The sequence below is a fragment of the Nuphar pumila genome, chromosome 15 (assembly GCF_984573655.1).
Source record: "Nuphar pumila chromosome 15, dmNupPumi1.hap1.1, whole genome shotgun sequence".
NCBI lineage: Eukaryota > Viridiplantae > Streptophyta > Magnoliopsida > Nymphaeales > Nymphaeaceae > Nuphar > Nuphar pumila.
In genome coordinates this window covers 62,938,246-62,961,075 of record NC_143263.1, presented here as the reverse complement: position 1 = coordinate 62,961,075, position 22,830 = coordinate 62,938,246, and the positions used below count along the sequence as shown (strand labels likewise).

Below are 22,830 nucleotides of genomic sequence, written 5' to 3'. Positions count from 1 at the left end.
TGATTATCACTAAATGCCTTCATTAGCTATCTCCATCTTCATGATATGATATATGAAAGAGATTACTTTCTCAACCCATCTTATCTTTAAGAACCTATGGAGAGAACAAAAGGCAAAGGTTCCAACTACACAAAACAAAACATCCTAACTAAATAGTTTTAAACAAAAATGAGTTTTAACACGATAAAACTTAAGAATAACTATAGATTATATATAGTTTCAATATATATATATATATATATATATATATATATATATATATATTCAAATACCCATAATACCTAATAGGGATATTATGGTCTTTTCACATGATACCCGATAGGGGTATTTATTTTTCTTCTTTTCTTTTTTGTATTTCTTTTTTTTTTTCTTTTTTCTTTTTTATTTTCTTTTTTTGAAGCCACATACGAGGCCCCACCATAGAGTCGTTGGGGGCTCCCAACGACTCTATGGGGAGCCCCCTTGTGGTCCCTTGAATGGTATAAATAGGGGCTTTCCCCCCTTGTGTTTGTATTGCTTTTGTGAGCTCCTCTTTAATTAAAAGAGTGTTTATTTTATGTGTGTAGCCTTGTTACAAGGCCTTTCATATTATCCCTTAGTGGATTTCTTTTTTGTGCTAAGTCCATTGTTGGATATTGTGAATGCATTTGCATTCTTGATTCTTCTGCATACTTCATTACATGGTATCAGAGTCATCTGATTCTTTCAAGGTGAAAGTTTGTCGCTCTCTCCACTTTTATATATTCTCTTATTGAAGCAATGGAGACCAAGATTGACCTATCATTCAAGCTCAATGGAAAAAATTACATGATGTGGGCATCCACAATGAAAAATAATCTCAAAGGAAAGAAACTTTGGGGTTATGTAATGGGGATCGTTCTGGAACCTCAACTTAAGCTCACAAAGATGGAAGGAGGTCAAGAAAAAGCTCTTGAGGGAGATGCTCACCTCAAAGCAATAGAAGACCATCAACGACAAGTGGAAGATCGGGAGAGCAACCATGCAAAAATCCTAATATGGTTTATGAATAATGTTGAACTAAAGGTATGTGCTAATATTGTTAAATTTCGCCGAGCCAATGAAGCTTGGTTTTTTATGAAGGGTATGTATACCCTAAAAGATCTTGCAAGAGCCTGTTTCTTGCAAGAAAAAGTTAGAACTATAAAACAAGAGGATATGAGCATCCAAGATTACTATAGTGCTCTAAACCCTTTGTGGGATGAATTGGCTCTTTTAGAGCCTAAATAGGTGGCTATAAAGGATATTGAGTTTAGACAAAAACAAATAAAACAAGATATATTATTTTAATTTTTATTTGGGCTTCGTCCTGAATTTGAACAAGTGAGATCTTCACTCCTTCATAGTCCGTTCTTCCTCCATTAGAAGATGTCATTGCCGAAATTACTCAAGAAGGAACTTGACATGGCATGAGTAAAAGCATGGATGAAGTTCTTACCGTATCTAAACCCGACAATCATGTTAAAATATACAAGCCACCTCATTTTGGAAAACAAGGGAATGGTGGAAGGAAGATGATAATATGTCATCATTAAATGGGACTTTCAAGCCTAAGGTGGCTTTCGTTGATGAATCCTTCAGTAAAGAAGATGAAGGCAAAACCGGGATCTCAAGGACACTCTTGGTCAAATATCCATGGCTCTCTAACAAATCTTAAAGGTTACTTCCTCCACCTTCGGTGCCGCCATTGCCTCTTCATCACCTCTTGGTACGTTTTCTTGGATTTTAGATTTCGGAACTTCTTTCCACATGACTCCCCATGAAAATGCTTTAACCAATGTATGCACCAATTCAAAAATATCTTGTGTCTCTACGGACGATGAAACGTTTCTCAAAATAAATGGAATTGGAACTCTAGATCCTAAAAAGTTTTAGTTTTTTTTTGTTCCAAAAGTAAGAATAGTTCCTAAAATAAATATCAACCTTTTTTCTGTTTTCCAAATTGTCGACCATGGATGTGAAATCTCTTTCTCATCTCAAGGGTGCTTTATGCAGGAGCTCCAATCCGGAAAGCGGATTGGGCAAGGCCATAGAAAGGGAGATCTTTACTACATGGATCACTTGACACTCCCTACAAACTCTTTTTGTACTTATGTCCAAGATAAAAGTATTGAAACTTGGAATAAAAGACTTGGACATCCAAGTTATTTTAAAATATATCGTTTTCCTTTTGAAAACAAGTTTTGTAAAGAAAAAGATATCAATTGCAAATATTGTATTTTTGAAAAAATGAAGCCTACTCTATTTCCTTCAAGAACCTTTATTTCAACTAGGCCTTTTGAATTGGTGCATTTTGATGTATGGGGACCATCTCTAGTTCTATCTAAAGGTGGTTACTCATATTATGTGACCTTTATTAATGATTATACTAGATATGCATGGATTTATTTTCTTAATCTTAAAAAAGAAGTTTTCACCTTTTTTAAAGAATTTTATGCAAAAATTCAAAATCAATTTCAAAGTCACATATCTATTCTTAGATCTGACTCTGGAGGATAATACCTATCAAATGAATTTCACGCATAATTAAAATAACATGAAATTTGCCATCAAAGATCATGTCCAAGAACTCCACAATAAAACAGTCTAGCGGAAAGAAAACATAGGCATATCTCATAAACCACTATATCATTACTTATTTCTAAAAATATTCCTAAATTTTTTTGGGCTGAAGTTGTGTTAACCTCTACTTAATCAATCGAATGTCATCCTCAAAATTAAATAATATCTCTCCTTATGAAAAACTTTTTTAAAATTATACCTGATTTCAATCATCTTCGTATTTTTGGAAGTAAATGCTTTGTTCTTTTACATAAAAGAGATAAATTATCATCAAAGGCTATTGAATGTGTATTCTTGGGATATGGTGAAAATCAAAAGGGATATAGATGTTTTAATTATAAAAACAATAAGTTATATATCTCAAAAGATGTGACATTTATAGAAGATGAGAACAGATTTGAAATATTAGACAAATAAAATGAAATTGAATATATGTTTTTAAATGATCTTTTAGAAGATACACATGATGAAACTTCTAGTCATTAAGAAATATTAGAAGATACACATAATATTGAAACATCACCAACTAATGATGACAATCTACATGTTTACACTCGGCGTGAGCAAGAGAAACCTATTAGTACTTTAGAAAAATTCTTGCGGCTTAATGAACCTCTAGAAGAAACTTTCCTTAGGCGCTCCTCTAGAGAATCAATCCCACCTAATAGGTTTGTTTCATATGAATCTCTCACCAAATTATAGAGCTTCTCTAATAGCCTTACATTCATACTATGAGCCTTCTCATTATAATCAAGCAAAAAATATATCGCATTGGATTGAAGCAATGAGGGTAGAACTAGATGCCTTAAAGAAGGCTAAAACTTGGGAAATAGTTCAATTTCCTCCAAATAAAAAAGCTATTGGATGCCATTGGGTTTACAAAGTTATTACAAAAAGTGATGGTTCCTTAGAATGATATAAAGCAAGATTAGTGGCTAAGGAACACTCACAAGAATACAGCATTGACTATGAGAAGACTTTTGCTCATGTTGCTCGAATGACTAGTGCTCGAACCCTCAATGTTGTAGCATCATCTAAGAAATGACCTATATTCCAATTAGATGTTAAAAATGCCTTTTTTAATGGTCAATTAAACGAAGAAGTATATATGGACCCCCCGCCGAGAATTACTCTTGAACAAGGTCAAACCCTTAAATTATTTATTATTAAAAGCTTTATATGATCTTAAACAAGCTTCTAAGGCTTGATATGATAGATTTAGTGTTATCATAGTCAAGTTGGGATTTCATTCTTGTTATACTAACACTGTTCTCTTTATTAAAAGTGCAGGTAATAGTATTGTTATTCTTTTGCTTTATGTTGATGATATGATCATCACAGACAATGATGAAAGTGGCATTATTAATGTTAAAAATATGTTAAAAGATAACTTTGATATGTCTGATTTGGGATTCCTCATATATTTTCTTGGTATTAAAGTTGCATACTCTTCTCGAGGGTATATATTATCACAGATGAAACTTGCTGCAGATATATGTTCCAAATCTGAAATTTCAGATGACAAAAAGGTGGAGACTCCAGAGGTTATCAATGCTAAACTACGGTTGGAGGATGGGGTTCTTCTGGATGACCCTACACCCTACAGACAACTCATTGGATCTCTCACCTATCTGACCATCACCAGACTAGACATCGCTCACGTTGTTTACTCTGCTAGCCAATTCCAACATGCTCCTACAACTGTGTATATGAGTGTCGTGCTTCAGATTATTCGCTACATAAAAAACACTATAACTAAATGGCTATTTTTATCATCACTCTCTTCATTAAATTTGCTTGCCTATACTTATGCTAACTAAAGAGGAAACCCAAATGATAGAATCTCAACTACTGGTTTTTGTGTCTTTTTAGGAGATTCGCTAATTGCTTGGAGATGCAAGAAACAATAAAAAGTCTCATTGTGATCTACTGAGGCTTAGTATCAAGCTATGACAACCACTATAATGAAACTTGTGTGGCTTCGAAGTCTTCTTCAAGATATGGGAGTTGAAATTTTCGGTGCCTCGAAGCTTTGCTGTGACAACAAAAGTGTCATCTATATTGCCAGCAATCACATTCCATGAGCGGACCAAACATATATAAATAGACTGTCATTATCTTCGTGATGAGTATCTTCATGGGACAGTTACACTGCCATACGTCACATCCGAATATCAACTCACAAACTTTTTTACTAAAGCACTTCCTGCTCCCCGCTTCTTGTTTCTCCTCGGCAAACTTTCGGCCATCTCCCCCATAAAGTTTGAGGGGGGTATTAAAATATATGTATCAATATATATATATATATATGTGTATTTCTTCAAATACCCATAATACCTGATAGGGGTATTATGGTCTTTCACATAATACCTGATAGGGGTATTTATTTTTCTTCTTTTCTTTTCTTTTCTTTTTTGAAGCCACATAGGAGGCCCCACCATAGAGTCGTTGGGGCCCCTAACGGTCACAAATGTGACCATTGAGGGCTCCTAACGACTCTATGGGAGCCCCCTTGAAGTGTATAAATAGGGGCTTTCCCCTCTTGTGTTTGTATTGCTTTTGTGAGCTCCTCTTTTAATAAAAAGAGTATTATTTTATATGTGTAGCCTTGTTACAAAGCCTTTTGTATTATCCCTTAGTGAATTTCTTCTTTGTGCTAAGTCCATTGTTGGACATTGTGAATATATTTGCATTCTTGATTCTTCTGCATACTTCATTACAATATATATATATATATATATATATATATATATATATATATATATATATATATATATATATATATTGAGAGAGAGAGAGAGAGAGGATGGTTAAGCACACCAATAAAACATAAAGGTAATATATAAACTAAACATTTTTAAAAGTGTGTATCAAAAAAATTTAAGCAATAATTTTAAAATTTTAGAAAAAACAACAACATTTCAAGTAAGATACAATAGCCATTAAGATAGACACAATGAACATTTTTTAAGAATTCGCGTTTAGACAATCATAACCATAAAATCAGCATATTTTTCAAGAAAAATACTAAACATAGTAGAATTTTGACCACTAAAGTCCAAAAGATAAACATATATTAGACATAAAATGTCAAGAAGATATAAACAATTATGCATAAATAAAGTTCTAGAGGCTTAGGTAAACATTTCAAATAAAGGTATGATTCATTGATTATACTAAACAAAATCCATGTATATTAAATGTAAGAGATCAAAGGAGCTCACAAAAAAGAAAGAATTAATTAATTAAATTCATACAAAAAAAATGCAAGATAACCATCATGGAACAAATCTAAATATCCTCAACATATATATCCAACATGCAATTAAGGCAAGTTTAATGCACATAATAATTCATGAAAAATTTTCAATGAATAACCATTTTCCACAAAAGGGCAAAAAAAGGTAGCAGAAAAAATTAGAAAAAATATAGAGAGATTTTAAAAATCCCATAACAACAAATCATAGCAAAAAAAATGATATTTGCAAATTTTAACAATAGTTTGCTCACCACAAGTAATTCACCTCTTTGACTTCCATCTCAACACCCTCAAAATTCGAGTGTATCGGCACATAGCACAAGAGATCAAAAACAAATGTTAGCAATAACCATACTAGTGACAATGCACCAGCAATACCGGCTATCTAAACTGACAATTGAATATCAGCTACAACCACAAGAGATGCACATACCTCACCTCACAAATGATTATAAAATTGCAAACAATACCATAAGGTACAACTGATGCAGATAACTCACCACAACCATGATTGTAAATTGATAAAAAATAAGATCGTTTGTCCAAAGAAAAATGACACTCAAATAAGAGAGAAAAGTGGAAAAACAAGAGGCAAAAATATTGTAATGAAATCAAACTGATGTCAATAAGCAAGAAGATTTAAAATAATCATAGTCACCTGTATCGTTAAAGGTAATTTCTCGGTGAGGGTATTTCTCAGAGAGATTTTCAAAAGTCAGAAAATCTTGAGAATATCTCGGGAGTTTAAAAAATTGAAAAAAATATGAATAACAACAAAAAAGTTAAGAAAATAATATGTTTTGTATTATTTTTCTTTCAAAAATATAAAGAAATGTGTTTTGAAGGTTTTAAAATATAAAAGAAACAAAAAAACAGAAAATACAAACTTAAAATTAAAAAAAAAAGGTATTTTTCTCAAAAATATTGTAATAATATTACGATATTTTGTCCTCTGGCGATATTTTAAAAATATCACGATATATTACCTTTAATATCGGCTACCTTAAAATATCAATATTTATTGCGATATTTTCAAAATATTGCCGATATCGGTGATAGTGAAAATAATATTCAAATCAAGGCAAACACAATAAATTTTGTAATATTACGAGATTTAATCCATAAGGACGAATATGGTCATAAGCAAATAACAGTTGAGTCATCACTGATAAAGATCAATACGAGCATCCAATACATGATTTGTGGATTCAGGGGCTGCACACCACGTTACGGAGGATTCTGGTAAACCCTCGAGTCTAATGCCTTATTGTGGTAATGGTAGAATAGTCACGGGTGATGGGAAACATTATCCCATCACACACATAGGAATTGCCATTGTTCCTATCTGTCATGGTTGTCTTAGTCTTTCCAACACTTTTCTTACTCCAAATATTCATCAAAATCTATGAAGTTAATAAATAAACTGAACTTTGGCATCTTAGGCTTGGTCATTATAATTCCAGTTTTATTCAAATTATATGTAATGAATGTCTTATCTCATTATGAGGCAAGACTTTCAAAGTATCTTTCTTATGTTTGAACTGTTATTTGCGTAAGAGTCATGAACTCGCTTTTGATTCCTCTAATAAAAGAGTTTTGTTTCCTTTTGAGTTGATTCATTATGCAGCCCCAACCTTGTCTATGTTTAAATCCAAGTATTATGTAATTTTTGTTGATGGTTTCACTAAATATACTTGAAGATATTTCTTGAAACACAAGGATAAAGTATTCCAAGTGTTTCGAAGATTCAAGTATTACGTTGAAACCCAGATTTTCAAAAAAAATGTACAATTTTGTAGTGATGGTGGTGGTGAATATGTATATGTGACCTTTACTAATTACTTGCACGAGAATGGTATATTATGAGAGATGTCTTACCCAAAGACATCCTGACAAAATGGGGTGGTTGAAAGGAAGCAACGACATATAGTTGAGATAGGGTTGACCATGCCAATTGATTCAAAAGTTAAAAAATATCTTTGGACCGAAGCATTTCACACAGCCGAGTATTGCATTAATCGTATGACAAGTTTTGAATCTAAAAGGTGAATCACCATACTCCTTGCCTTTTGGAAAACATCTTAATTACTCTATTATGTGAACCTTCGGAAGTAGATGCTTTGTGCATATTCATGGATCATTGTAAAATAAGTTGTCACCTAAGGCTCAAGAGTGTGAGTTCGTTGGTTATGACAATGAATATTTGGGCTATCGATGCTTTAATCTTGTAACTCAAAGGCTGGTGATTTCGAGACGTGACTTTTCATGAGGATGAGTGCATGTCAAATGTTGATTCAGAAAAACAGGTAAAGGAGGGTGACTTCAAGTCTTTTTGGCCAAGTGATGCTCCCTTAAAACATGATGATCATGTTGTCCAAAATGAGAGGAACATCTATGAACCCTCTCAATCTCAATCTGTTCATTCTAATGAAGTTCCTCAAGTCACAGTTTGAAATCATAACCAATAGTTATCGGTGGATTTTCAGTTTTTTTCATAGTTTTATTCAAGAAGAGCAACTAATCTTTAGTTGGAAGGTAATGTTCAACAACAGCCTATTTCATGTGATGTCTAGCGGCAACATGTTCAGTTGTTGTTGGGTATACAAAATTAAGTACAAGGCGGATGGAAGCATAGATCAATTTAACTCATTTTGAGTCATATGAAAAGAAACATCAGAATCAAGAATCCAAGAAGTCTTAACAAGATCAATGCATGATGATACAGTCACATCAGAGAGGGAAGAACTTTGGTTCTTGAACATAGGTTGTAGAGCGTCTATTAGTTGAGCTAATGTCATCGTTCTAATGCTTTTGGAGCTTCCATCTACACCATTTCTTTCATACAATGGTCCTACGGAAGCTACCTTTTTTTTATCTCTTTGGATAAAATGGCGTGATGTGACCCAATTCGTTACAATAATGACAAATGATCTTCTTCTTAGACTTATACTTGTATTCATTTGTGCTTCTTCCAAAATAAGGATGTTTGTATGTCCTGTGATTTCTGAGTCTTGACATAGCAAGCACAAATTCTTCGTCTTTGATGGAGGAAGGTTTTTTCAACCTATTTTCCTCCATAGTTAACTCTTCAAGAGTTTCTACTATTGAGGGAACTCCTCTATGAAGAAAGTCTGATTTGGTTTCTTCAAATTTGAGTCTAAGACCATTTACAAAATAATAAAAGTACTATGATTTAATTTGTTTTTCTCGAAGATAAATATCAAGTGGACAATGCCACTTAGGTTCTAAAAGAGCTAACTCATCCCAAATGAGAGAGATGGAAGTGTAGTAATCTCTAATGCTCATCTTGCCTTGGGTCATAGTTTTTGCTTTCTTTTGAAGATTACATGTATGCACTATGTCCTTTAAAGAATACATATCTTGTAGATATTTCTAAGCATCACTAGCTTTTCCGAACTTTGTTAAGCTAGAACATTATTTGATGTCTACATTATTAATGAGCCATCCAATGATTTTGAAATGACACATTTTCCACTCCTTTCATTTTTTTCTCATAATCGGCAACGGCTTTATTCATCTCAATTCCTTGTAGCGCAATTTCTTTGTCGTTTTGATTCTTTGAAAGATCCATCCACCAAGCTCCATAGACCTTTTTTTCAAATTTTGTGCTTGACTATGGATGCCTACGTCATATAGTTGTTTAGTCTCACGGGTATGGTGACGATCAATTCCCGTTCATCCTTTATGAATACACAAAGAGAGGAGAGAAGAATAAAAAGATAGATAGATAAAAGGAAGAAAGTTGACGTGGCATACTTCCCAAGGCAATGAACCGATGCTCCTTCGATACTCACTATCCACCAAGAAGCCTTCCAATCTAGCTTACAACAATAGAGCATCAAAGCTCAGATGCCATGTAATGAAACACAAAAAAGTATACAAGAGGTGCCTCTTATGGGCAAGAACAATATATAAGAACAATGACCGCTTATGGGTCAATCACTAAGAACACTCACAAGTGGCCACTCAAGGGCCAAGAACATAAAAAATAATAATCTTTATTATGCAAAATGCTTAGTGAAAACATTAACTTTACAAGGGGAGAAGGTGCCTTTAAATAGGCACAATACAATGCACATGGGTTGGGACTAGCCCAACAGCCCTTTAGCTATGGCTAAAGGACATGCATTAAATGAATAAAAAACAAAAAAATAAAAAGACTCTTGTGCTCTTAATGAACACAGCCTATTACATTGAGGTAATTTACATAAATACCCCTAATGGGTAATCCTTATTACAATAACAGAAATATATATATATATATTAACAGGCATCAAAGACAAACCAATTCTTCTTCATGGTTTTGGAACAATACTTAGAAATATAGAAAAAATAATTATATCAAACTCGCTTTTTTCTATTTGTTCTGCATTTTAGATACTAGGAATGAGAGTTGGAATGCTAATTTAACATGTAACATAGTCGTATTTTCATAAAAAATATGAAGCAGCCAAAATATGTGGAGATAGTAAAGCCAAAAGAAGCAAGGATGTGATGATTAGAACAACAGTGCTAGAAAGTAGGAGAAAAAGATACTCCGCAGAAAAATGATCTTATGTTGCTGAGAGGGGGTTGAATACACCCAAAACCTATGAACCTTAAGCATTCCAATCTGCTACTATGACATTGATGGGATAAAGATTGCAACAATGCAAACTGAATTTAACAATTCAGAAAGAAATTTGCATCACATAAAAGTCGAAAAATAACAGAGGATACAAGGGCTGAAATCTGAAATTGCCTGCATCAAAACTGATGTTCATCTCAATGGTTTTATTCAACCAAAGTGCCCTTCTATGAGAAGTTAGTTGGACCTTCTGGAAGATTCTCATGGGGCAATGCATATGGCATATCCTTATTATATAGTTATAAGCTACACTAAGAAGCTAGAAAGAATAATCATCAAGTTATGGAGATCTAAATCATAGAAGCCTTTGCAGTAAAGAAGCTGACATAATACATGGTTCAAAAGTTAAGAACCCCAAGGAGCATAATAACAAAACGGTATCCCCTAATATAGAAACATCACAATTAACAACGAAGCCACACAATGAAATCTTCTAGTAAACAATAAGCATGTAATGATATTACTTGAGATTAAAATATCAAATTAGATATTTAGAGTTCTTTAATCTCTTGTTCTTTCCTTTTTTCACCGAGGGAGGAAATGATTCTATTTCATTATCCACTTCCAACACCCCACAATCATTATTGAAATTCTTTTATGCATCTGGGTTCGTACAGCAAGAGAGACTAAGAGTCAGAAACAACAACAACAACAACTACGCCTTCATCCCAAAACAATTGGGGTCAGCGATATGAACCAAAAAGAAATTCATTTTGGGTCTTCCACATGAATCCTTTTCCTCCAATCATTTCTATCCAACGCCATGTCCTCGGTGAGGTTCAAAGCATTCATATCCTTTCCTATCATCTCCATCCAAGTCTTCCTAGGCCTACCCCGACCTCTTTTAACTAATATATTTTCCCATTTCTCCAACCTTCTAACTGGAGCATCATTAGGCCTTCGCCGAATATGTCCAAACCACCGTAAACGATTCTCTCGCATCTTATTTTCAATGGGTGCAACACCTACCTTCTTACGTATCTCTTCGTTCCGAATCTTATCTTTTATTGTATTTCCACACATCCATCTAAGCATCCGCATCTCAGCTACACTCATTTTTTGAATATGATGTCTCTTGGCAGCCCAACATTCCGTACCATATAGTAAAGCGGGTCTAATAGTCGTCCTATAAAACTTTCCCTTCAACCGCAATGGCATTCTACGATCGCACAGCACTCCAGTAGCACTTTTCCATTTCATCCACCCAACCTTTATCCTATGATTTACATCTCCATCAATTTCTCCATACTTTTGAATGATGGATCCCAAATATTTGAAATAATCATTCACCGGTATATCTTGCTCACCAAGCTTCACTACACTCCCATCACTACTTCGTTGCTTACTAAACCGACATTCCATATATTCAGTCTTACTCTTACTCAACTTAAAACCTCTAGCTTCCAATGTCTGTCTCCATAATTCTAACTTAGCATTAACCCCAGCTCTAGACTCATCAATCAAAACAATATCATCAGCAAACAACATACACCACGGTACATTTTCTTGAATTGATCTCGTAAGTTCATCCATCACTATCGCAAATAGGAAAGGGCTTAAAGCAGATCCTTGATGTAACCCAACCGTTATAGGAGAATTGGTTGTCACCCCTCCACAAGTGCGGACATTGGTTACTACTCCTTCATACATATCTTTAATTATACTAATGTACTTGAGAGAAACACCTTTCTTCATCATTGTCCACCAGAGAACGTCCCTAGGTACTCTATCGTATGCCTTCTCTAAATCAATAAAAACCATATGCAAATCTTTGTTCATCTCTCTATATCTTTCAATAAGTTGTCTAAGAAGATGTATAGCTTCCATAGTTGATCTTCCAGGCATAAAACCAAATTGATTCTCCGATATCATGACAACCTTCCTCAACCTAGACTCAATCACCCTCTCCCAAAGTTTCATAGTATGACTCATGAGTTTTATACCACGATAGTTTGTGCAATCTTGTATATCACCCTTATTCTTATATAAAGGCACCAAAGTACTCTTCCTCCACTCATTAGGCATCTTATTTGTTCGCCAAATCAAGTTAAAAAGATTTGTCAACCATTCTAAACCTTTCTCTCCCAAGCATTTCCAAGCCTCGATAGGTATACCATCTGGGCCAACTGCCCTTCTTGATTTCATTTTCTTCAAAGCCTCTGCAATTTCTTTCTTTTGAATCTTGCGCATGAAGTCACGATTTATCTCATGAAAAGGAATGGAGAAGTCTCCAAGATCTTGAGCATGACTATCATTAAATAGCTTATCAAAATAATCTTTCCATCTCTCCTTAATCTCCTCATCTTTGACTAAAACCCTTTGCGTTTCATCTTTGATACATCTAACCATACCCAAATCCTTCAATTTCCTATCTCTCATCTTTGCAAGCCTATAAATATCCTTCTCGCCTTCTTTGGTATCCAACTTGTCATAAACCTCCTTATATACCTTAGCCCTCGCGTTTCGAACAACTTTTTTAGCTTTCTTCTTTGCTATCATATACTTCTCCAAATTCTCATTATCACGACTCTTACTTAGATTTCTATAACACTCTCTTTTAACCTTAATAGCTAATTTGACATCCTCGTTCCACCATGATGTATCCTTACCTAGTGGTGCACCGCCTTTAGACTCACCCAATACCTCTTTAGCTACTTTTCTCATACCACCCGCTATCTTATTCCACATTGATTCTGAATCCTCCTCGAGACACCAATCAACTTCCTTAACTACCTGCTCTACAAACATTCCTTGTTTAGCTCCTTTCAGTGCCCACCACTTAATTCTAGGATCTATCCTATGCCTATCCCTTTTGCGGCATTGTCTAATTCTAAGATCTAAAATTAAGACTCTATGTTGTGTAGCTACACTTTCTCCTGGTATAACCTTACAATCGATGCAACAACCCCTATCTCTCTTTCTAAGTAGGAAAAAATCTATTTGACTCGTATTAACCCCACTTTTAAATGTTACTAGGTGAGACTCCCTCTTCCTAAACCAAGTGTTTGCTAAGATCATATCATAGGACAAACAAAAATCTAAAATCCTTTCTCCACTTTCATTTCTTTCTCCTATACCATAGCCTCCATGGATATTCTCAAATCCATCCCTACTAATGCCTACATGTCCATTAAGGTCACCGCCGATGAAAAGCTTTTCTCCATAAGATGTCTCTTGTACTACTCCATCTAAATCTTCCCAAAATTGATGCTTAATGGAATCATCTAAACCTACTTGAGGTGCATAAACACTAATAATATTAATAATATCCGTACCTAATACTAATTTAATAAGTAAAATTCTATCACCCTTCCTACGGACCTCAACTACATTATCTATAAACTGACGACTCATAACAATCCCTACTCCATTCCTATTCCTATTTATTCCTGTATACCAAATCTTATATCCCCAAGGTTCTATCACTTTAGCTTTCTCACCTACCCATTTGGTCTCTTGAAGACATAAAATATCAATCTTTCTCCTACACATAACATCTACTAACTCTACCAACTTACCAGTTAAAGACCCTATGTTCCAAGTGGCTAACCTAATTTTATGGTCTTGGACTAACTTCTTTACCCCCACCCGTCCAACAAAGTGAGGGAACCCTTGCCTATTTGACACCACACCCGGGCGCCGGTGTGACGCGTCGCTTCTGGGCGACGACCTAGCAACCCTTGCACATTTATCACTGCCTCCGGGCCTAGAGAGTACAGCGCGTCGCTCAGTAGGGAACGCCCCAACGAAATTCTCATATTGGTTCATTTTCATAGGATATGACAAAGTTTTTATGCTGGCTGTCACAGGCCTATCGCAACCCTCCTCCTTTATCCGGGCTTGGGACCGGCAGTGTATAACTACACAGGCGGAGTTAGACTAAGAGTCAGAAAAATGCACAAAAATTCTTTGCAGGATGGGAGTCCTACAAGAAGGGCAATCCTTCATGCCCTGCTTTTTATGAAGCTCGTTACAATTCATACACACGACCTGGTGTGCACAAGGAAGAAAAACGACAGACATCTCCTCAGTCAAGCACATGACACATTCCCGCTCACGTTGTACATCTCCATCTAGTGATTCTTGGAAACCTACATGATAAGCAAGATGAGGATTGCCATCTTTAAGATGTTTAACACTTTTAGTGTCTGCCACACGAGAGGCATAGCTGTGGTCCACACCCCACGTAAGTGCAGCAATTTTTGATGAATCAGTCTTCAATCTTAATTGAGTGATCTCACTCTCAAGCCTCCGAATCTCATCTCTATATTGCTGATAATCTGCTTCTGCCTTTGATCGTATTACATCTTCCTTTGACTTTGCCGTATACTCAAGTTGCCTCCTTTCTTCTTTTTCAGACTTGGCCCGCCTGAGTGCTTCTTCTTTTGCTTTCTCTTCCTGTCTCCACCTATCCTGTAAGTTTTACAAATAAGACATCATATGTAATATCCTGATGTGATAACTTTTTTCTGGTAAAACCTTACAGACTAGAATTTAAATATCGGGTGTGAATTGTAAACATAAATGCATGCTAAAACAAAATATTTCAAAAACGAAAATAATCGTGAGTAGTTGACCTCAAGCTGCGTCAAACACTCCTTAGCCTGCATAAGTTGGCGCTGTAACTGAGATTGTTTGCGTGTTTCAGTTGTGAGCTCCTCTTGAAACAATTCTTTCTGCCTCTCCAAAGAATGGATCTTCTCCAAGGTTTTCTTCTCTTTCTTTGAAACTTCCAGACAATTTGCAGCTGCCTCTGCAGCATGCAGATTTGCAGCCTCCACCTCTTTCTTCAACTCTAGATTGTCCAACTTTAGCCTATGTGTGGCACAGTTAGCATGCCTAACCTGTGAACTAGCCTTAAACAATGCTGTTTCCACGTTTGAAAGTTTCTTCATGGTGTTCTCTTCCAGTGTTTGCTTCTCTTTCATCAAGCGAGCTGCTTCTTCCTTTTCTTGCCTCAGAGACTTAAGTTCTGCTTGGTCCTTGCTCAGCCTTCGAGCAGCCTGCATTACCTTCTGATGTGCCCATTCGGTCCACTCTTGCAATTGAGTTTGTAAATCTCGTGCATGGTATACCAATCTCAGTAGCTTTTCATCCTTTGCATCAGGTACAGCACTGTGGCCAAAGATTTGGTTTGCTGAAAGGTGTGAGAAATCATAACTTTCAGCCCCCTCCTGAATATCAGGGAGCTTTAGATTTGATTCTAGCTCCTCATTTCCCTTACAAGTGAGTGATAAAGAAAGGTCTGTTTTTGTCAGAGGACATGCTGGTGGGCCATTCACGGTCTTTTGGATGCATCCTCCATCAACAGACACTCCAGCACTTGTCAACAAGTTTGGCTTTCCTGTGCTTGCGGAAGTGTATGCCTGTGTAGAACCTCTTGTTGTCATGACACCAGAACTAGAACCAGAATTCCGTTTTCTATCAAAGGCTACACCAGATTTACTGCTTTTGGCTGCTCTTGAAGAAACCTTAGCATCATTCCTTCGGTGTCTATTTTCAGCTTGATCAGATATCGGTCCAAAATGTACTCTTCCGAAATTATTTGAATGGTGTTTTCCAAAGGAGTCCAGCTGCAATGCTTCCAATGCAGATTTTGGATCTGGTGTGGATACATGTGTTGTAAATTTCTTCTTGCCAATAGCTAATGACTCCTTCGGAAGATAAGATGAAGAAATTCTAGAAACAACATCTTCATCTTTTAACATTGCAGAAAAAGGACAGCACGAGGAACTTGCTGTCTCATTGGACAGCCGATCTAAAGAACACAATTTTTCAGTGTTTTGAATAGTGGAAGATGCATTGGCTGACAAGGGAGACTTTGTGGGTGGTAAATTGGGGATTCCACCTGAAACATGCATCACAGATGGTGGAGCACAATCATCATTCAAATGATTTGATTTTGAACAACTGGTTTCGGGCAAGCTCGCAGACTCCTCATCCTTTGATTGTGGAATTGTTGAAACAGAAGAGCCTTCGGAATTATCAGTACCAAAATTGCCCAAGGCATCACCATACATTGCACATGCATGGGCAACATTCATGTCGCAAATAAGCAAGCACCACATAGCATCCCCTCGGCTGAGAAACGGCCTCACTTCCCTCAAGACACAGACCATCTCATAAAAAATATACTTCTCCAACTGTGGCAAGTCTTGAAAGAACTGATCTTTGGAATCCAACTCCTGCCAATTCTTAAGATAAGCAAGTGCATTATCAACAATATTGGACACTGGATCTTTACAAACATAACAACGCCCGCACCTCAACACAGCCTGTTTTGCAACATCTTGGCCATATCCATATGAAGCTATGCTTTTAATTGCACTTTGGAAAACTACGTCGAGATTACTAAGGACCAGCTCCTCGAGCTGAGCCTCAGTAAGTTCGTTCCAATCCGCATCCTGGAATTCATTTTTCTCCAATTCTTCTCGAGACTCCTCCACCTGCAAGAATTCATTATGAACTAAACCTAATCTTGCAGTGGATGCTTCCGAAGCAGATTTAACAAGGTCAATCTGCTGCTGAGCAAAGCCACACAAATTGCAGCAACTGTCTTTATCAATGTGAGGGTCGTTCACATTCCTTCCGTCAAGAATCTCATAATTTGGAACCTCCACCATCGGCGACGAACACTTAGTAGGATTGCTGACATAGTTACCAGCATTGGGATAACAGTCAGTGCAAGAAACAAGGGGGGAATCAACGAGGAATTTCCGCTTGTTCCTACTCCCTCTCTCTTGAACCGAAATAGTTGGTGATAATTGACTGCCTCTAGCAACCATCGCTGCCATTTCTATACTCAAAATCACAAAATCGGATATGCCCTGTTCTTATAGCTCTCAGCAAATCCTCAAATCCACCACCACCCAATTTCTAGTTCTGATGAAAAACACGATTGGTCAATAAAAATTCCGAAAAAAAAGCACAGAGAGAGAGAGAGAGATGACTAATCAGACGTCAAAATCCACAAGAAACAGCATGACCCACGAACAAAATCGAGTATAAATAAAACAAAATAGCAGAAAATTAACAGCACACACTATAATTTTAGTTACGAACACCAACATTAATCAAAATACAGATAAGAAAAGCCTGCAACCAACAAATTATGAAGGATATACAATAATCAAACTCGATGAACAATATACTAAAATTCTACAAGGAAGCGAGGTAGATACTCCAATTCTGACGTAAATCCGACAAAATTAAGATCGACCCATCAATCTTTCTCCAATATTTCCGGCACCCAAATCATCCAAAGAGATGACCGGATAGAAAACAAGAGGAATTACGTCGGATTTCTTCAGATTGTGGTGGAAATTTCTAGTATTTTCCATTAGATTGATTCGTACATACCGGTTTCAAACTCTCTTACAAGCATTCCGATGCCTTGGGACTAGGGGGACGAAAGCTCCCAATGACAAAGATAAGAGAGAGAGAGAGAGAGGAGAGAGAGAGAGAGAGAGGCGCTGCACTCCCCTATGTCATAGTCTCTACTGTGGGCTTTGGGTATCAAATTTTTCATATGTTTTATTATTTATGGAGAAGAAAAATCTCAACCACTCATTAACTATGGTTACATGATTACGCCTTCATGTGCTAACCATAGTTACTAAAAATACTTGACAATAAATGTATTTTGATTTGCGAATCTTGCAGTTGCGTGAATCGATAGAGTAAAGGGTGCACATAGCCTTTTCCCGATGAAGGATAAGCTTGGCTCTTGGTATTTGGTGTTAACTGAAAGGTATTTCCAATTTTTGCATAATGTTCATTCAAGAGGAGTTTTATATATTGATTTTAAGTTGTTTACTTTTTTCCTAAATGACAGGTGTAAACCCGGGTGCACCCCTCGACTCTAGGGAGCCAGTAGCTTTGGCTTACTACTGATAACGCCTACCGGAATTGAACCCTGACTGCCCGTGTGACAGCCAAGGCCCATTCCAACTACGCTAATCCCTCGGGTCGATTTTAAGTTGTTTACATGTTTTATAAGTTAATATGTAGAAATGTTCAAGTTGAACATGCTTGAATACTAGCTTTAGAATTTGTAATGAAATAACCAATTTGTCATCTATTAAATAGCAGGCTCCCCTACTGTATATGACTGAAAATATAGTTTCTTTTGCAGTTCAAACTTTATAAACCATAGAATTTCTTCAATTCTGCATTCTTTTTTAATTTTGACTAGGGTAGAATATTTATTGTAAGTAAGTTTATGTAAATCATAAAGCATATTATTTTTTCACATTTTTTGATTGATTTGAAATGACCTTTTTTTTACTAAAATGAGTAAAAGTCTCTGACATTTGGTCAGCTTGATAAGGTAGTGTTTGTGGTTCTTCTCTTCTTCATATTGTAAAACTATTCTTTTACCCTTTTCTCTTTCAACTTTTGGGAGAGAGAAATTTGTGGAATGTGGTACCACTTGTGAAAGGAAGGGATCTGATTCCTTGTCAAGAATGTTTTCTCTCTCTCTCTCTCTCTCTCTCTCTATATATATATATATATATATATATATATATATATATTCCCAGCTTCCCTTTAAAAAAAAAGTTTAAAGTCTTCACTTACCACAAACAACTTTGCCTACATTATGTAAGGGATGATATCATGCTTGGCACTAAATATGACTCTCCCCCTCCTCTTAAGAGTTGGAATATCGCTAGCAACTTAAAAAAAGAAACACCAATAAGTTTTAAGTCTTCACTCATTACAAACAACTTTGTCTAAGCTATGCAAGGGATGACATCATGCTTGGCACTAAATCGCCTCTCCTCCTCTTCTTTTTAGTCTTTTCTTTAGCCGTTGGATAGACGTGATCAAAGGCATGGAGAACAGTTGGAGCTGTTGATATGACTTAGGTGGTTATTTGAAGAGACTTTGATTTAGCTACCGACCTTTTATTCATATAATTTCAAAGACTGGTCACTTTCAAATTTCCTAATATGGACGTAAATATTTTTTTTTATAGGCAAGCTGGGGTTAGGCAGACCCCACCAGTTACACTCTACATAATACCATTAGGTTTTGAACTTGCAACATCCCAACACATGGTGACGTGCACTAACAGCTCTTACAAAACAAGCCGAGACCCAGTTGGTATTTTCTAACAATTATCAAATAGAGACCTACCGTGACCTGACACTTAACCTCAATTAAGTACTTTTAAATGATGAAATTACCATTCTCTCCTTTCCCACTATAAATAATATTAAGGGCAAACATTCGTTTTAGTAAGGGTAAAATAAAAAGTTTACAAAAAAATTAAATGTTTCCAACCTATTTAACAATTTTGTAAAACCTTGTCATAGATTTGAAATTGTTGAAAAGTTGATAGCATACATGAAATTTCAGGTAAAAGGTGGGTCCAAATCAGGAAATTTCGCTTGTTTTTTAACCTCATATATGGCATGACACAAACGGGGGAGTTGGAGTTGAGCCAAATATCGTGATATTTTTTAGATATCACAATATCCTGTCACCCATATTAAATACAAAATAAAGTAGGTTTTTATATTTTAAGAAAACCCTGACATGTTTAATCTAAAATATCAGGCATTTAAATGATATTCCTGGATAAAGGAGAAAGATAAGGGCCATGAAACTCAAGCCACATTATATGAATATGAGTTCTTACTACTTTATAAGTGAAATCTTGGGGGGGGGGGGGGCAAAATGGTTTTTGTATATTCTTACATTTTAAAAAAAAAATCCTTTACTCTTTCATTTTTAATTCATTTATTTTTGTGGATGTATGTTTGCAAAATAAATTGAATTTTTACAAGAAATTGAACTTTAATCATTATGATTGTGCCATCTCTATATCTTTCATACTGCAAGCGAATCTCGATCTTTCTTGCTACAACCTTATGGCACCTCCCTTCAAGTATTTGTGGTGATTTTCTTTCTCTTAGTCTGTCTAACTGTACCAAATTAGATCATCCTAGAGTTTAGAAATTAATTTCATGACTAATAGGTGTTCCAAAATAAGGCATGACATCTTTTTGAATGATTTTCCATTTAGAGACATGGATTTTGCTGGTTATTCAAAAAGAGTCTCATCTTTTTTGAAAAGATATTTGATGTCCTAACTTTTCAATGAAACTGTCAAATAAGGACCAAAAGTTAATTTGATGGTTAAGATTCATATAAAACATCATTTTTAACCTCTCGTTTGAAAAGGTACTTTTTTGCTTATTTTATTATGCAACATGGGCAGTTTAGTGAGCTTATTATAGACAACCTACAGTTAAACATGATTTATACCTAACTAAGGTTTCTACTTGATAGTTTAAATCAAAAGTTATGTCGTCAAATGTCTTTAAAAAATGAGACCTTTTTGAAATATCAATCAAAAAGTTGGATCTAAGTGAAAATTTTCCATCTTTTTCCTAACAGGTGGCAGGACAACAATGCAAGCTTGAGTTTTTAGGCTATATTATTAACAAGATTCTGATGAAAAAAAGGACTTTTAAAATATATTATACCTAGTCGTGGAAATATACTCGGGGCATCTCGTAACCTATAAATTTATTGTTACCATAGTGACAAAAAGTTTAAAAAGGCAATTTATCGCCATGAATTTTCTCGTGAGATTTTGAAAAATTTTATTTATCTCACGTATTTTGGGGAAAATATCGGCTAACATAAATAAATCAAGTTTTTAAAAAATAAGGCAAAATAAAAATCTTAAAAAATGATATATGTTTAAGGTATTGTTAAAAAAATCAACTTCTAATTAAATAATTCAAAACTTTTAATTTCTAGGCTGGATAGATTTTAGGAAACCTTTCTATTCTCAGCACATTTAAGGCATTTAATTTCCAAGATCAATTTTAGGTGTTCTTCTTAGATGAGAGGGCGGTTGAATAGTATTGTGTGTGTGTGTGTGTGTGTGAGAGAGAGAGAGAGAGAGATGCATTAAAGGACAGTATTCACCCAATGATAACATTGTTAATGAATTTTAACTATCTCTCTGGTTTTCTAAATATCGTGATTAAATCCTAAATATTATGATAAAAATGCGATGTTTAAAATTTCCAAAAATACCGTGATACTTTGAAGTTTAAAATGGCTATATAATGTCTAGCATTTTTTTGTGATATTTCAAAATATTGCCAATATTTGTGACAATGATTGTTACACTCTTAAGGTAGTAGCTACATTCTAAACATTCTAAAGCCAAACTAGTTAGGCTTGCTAGTTTAAAAAACTGATGTTCATAATCACAAGTGTTTCTTTGGACTCACTTTTTGAAGCAATTCACTGTCAATGGAGCAGGCTAACAATGATCTCTCCTTTTATCATTACAAGAAATATGTGGATTAGCAACGACCTTAATCCGTAGTTAATCCGTCGCTAAACAGTTTAGTGATGGATTAGCATCGGCTTAGTGACGGATAACTTCTATCGCAAAATTCTAGTCGTTAATTAGCGATGAAAACTATTTGTTGCAAGTTTCGTTGCTAATTTACGATGAATTAGAGAATGCCATGATTCATCGCAAGGTCATTGTTAATATGCAGAGATTTGGTTTGGCGACGGATTAAAATCCGTCGCTATTGTAGCGACAGAATTAGTGATGAATTAAAATCCATCTAAAAAACATTGGCCGATTCACTTTTGCGATGGATAAATATTCATCCTTAATCCGTCGCTAAATTGGACGCCGATACTAAATAACGACGGATAATATTCGTCGCTAATATGTTGCAAACAATAAAAAAATAATTAAAATAACTGTTTAAAACATAAATATCAAGAAAAAATTCTTGTGATACAATTTATATTTCCTGTACAATTTATATTTTCTATGTATAAAAAATAAAGTACACATAAAAAATACATATAAAAAGCAACTAAAACAATTTAGTGATCCACTATAATCCTCGCCAAGTTCTAATTATTTACAAGTAAACATTTACAAAGATTTTCTTTTGAAACAACAAGAAGGTACAATAAATTCAACACATGAATCTAATCATCCCCAAGATTCTGTGCATCATCTTCTTCATTGTCTCAATCTGCCCCTTCAGCTCCTCTATGCTGATTATCTCTAGCATCCTACAAGAGAAAAGAAATGTTAGTATTGATAAACAAAATATAATGAAATAAATTATATGAAATGCACCTAAGTTAAGGCAATCAAAGTAACATAAGTGAATTACACATAATCTAGCTAGCAATAAAGTGAAGGATATTAACAGAATTCAGATGTGTTCTAAGGCTGACATAAAAAATTCATAATGATTCAATCATGCAAATATGTGTTTTAATCATGCATATACTAGCTTGAAATCTAACGACATGAAACAAATCACATGAAATTTTCATACCT

General features: G+C 35.1%; 1 protein-coding gene across 1 annotated transcript; it reads right to left on the bottom strand.

Moving 5' to 3' along the window:
- Positions 1-14,366: 14,366 nt before the first annotated feature.
- LOC149815449 (putative E3 ubiquitin-protein ligase RF298) lies at positions 14,367-17,272 on the bottom strand. Its single transcript, XM_089990548.1, has 2 exons — positions 15,065-17,272; positions 14,367-14,900 (listed from the first exon to the last, which is right to left on the bottom strand). Exons 1-2 carry the CDS (start codon positions 17,270-17,272, stop codon positions 14,367-14,369), a joined length of 2,742 nt encoding a protein of 913 aa, XP_089846674.1.
- Positions 17,273-22,830: the final 5,558 nt, after the last annotated feature.

What these genes read in the sequence shown, in the direction of transcription:
- LOC149815449 (XM_089990548.1), bottom strand. Translation starts at nt 17,272, where the DNA reads ATGGTTGCTAGAGGCAGTCAATTATCACCAACTATTTCGGTTCAAGAG. An exon ending in AGTGTTTGACGCAGCTTGAG is followed by an intron (nt 14,901 to 15,064) that starts GTCAACTACTCA and finishes TAAAACTTACAG; the next exon opens with GATAGGTGGAGACAGGAAGA.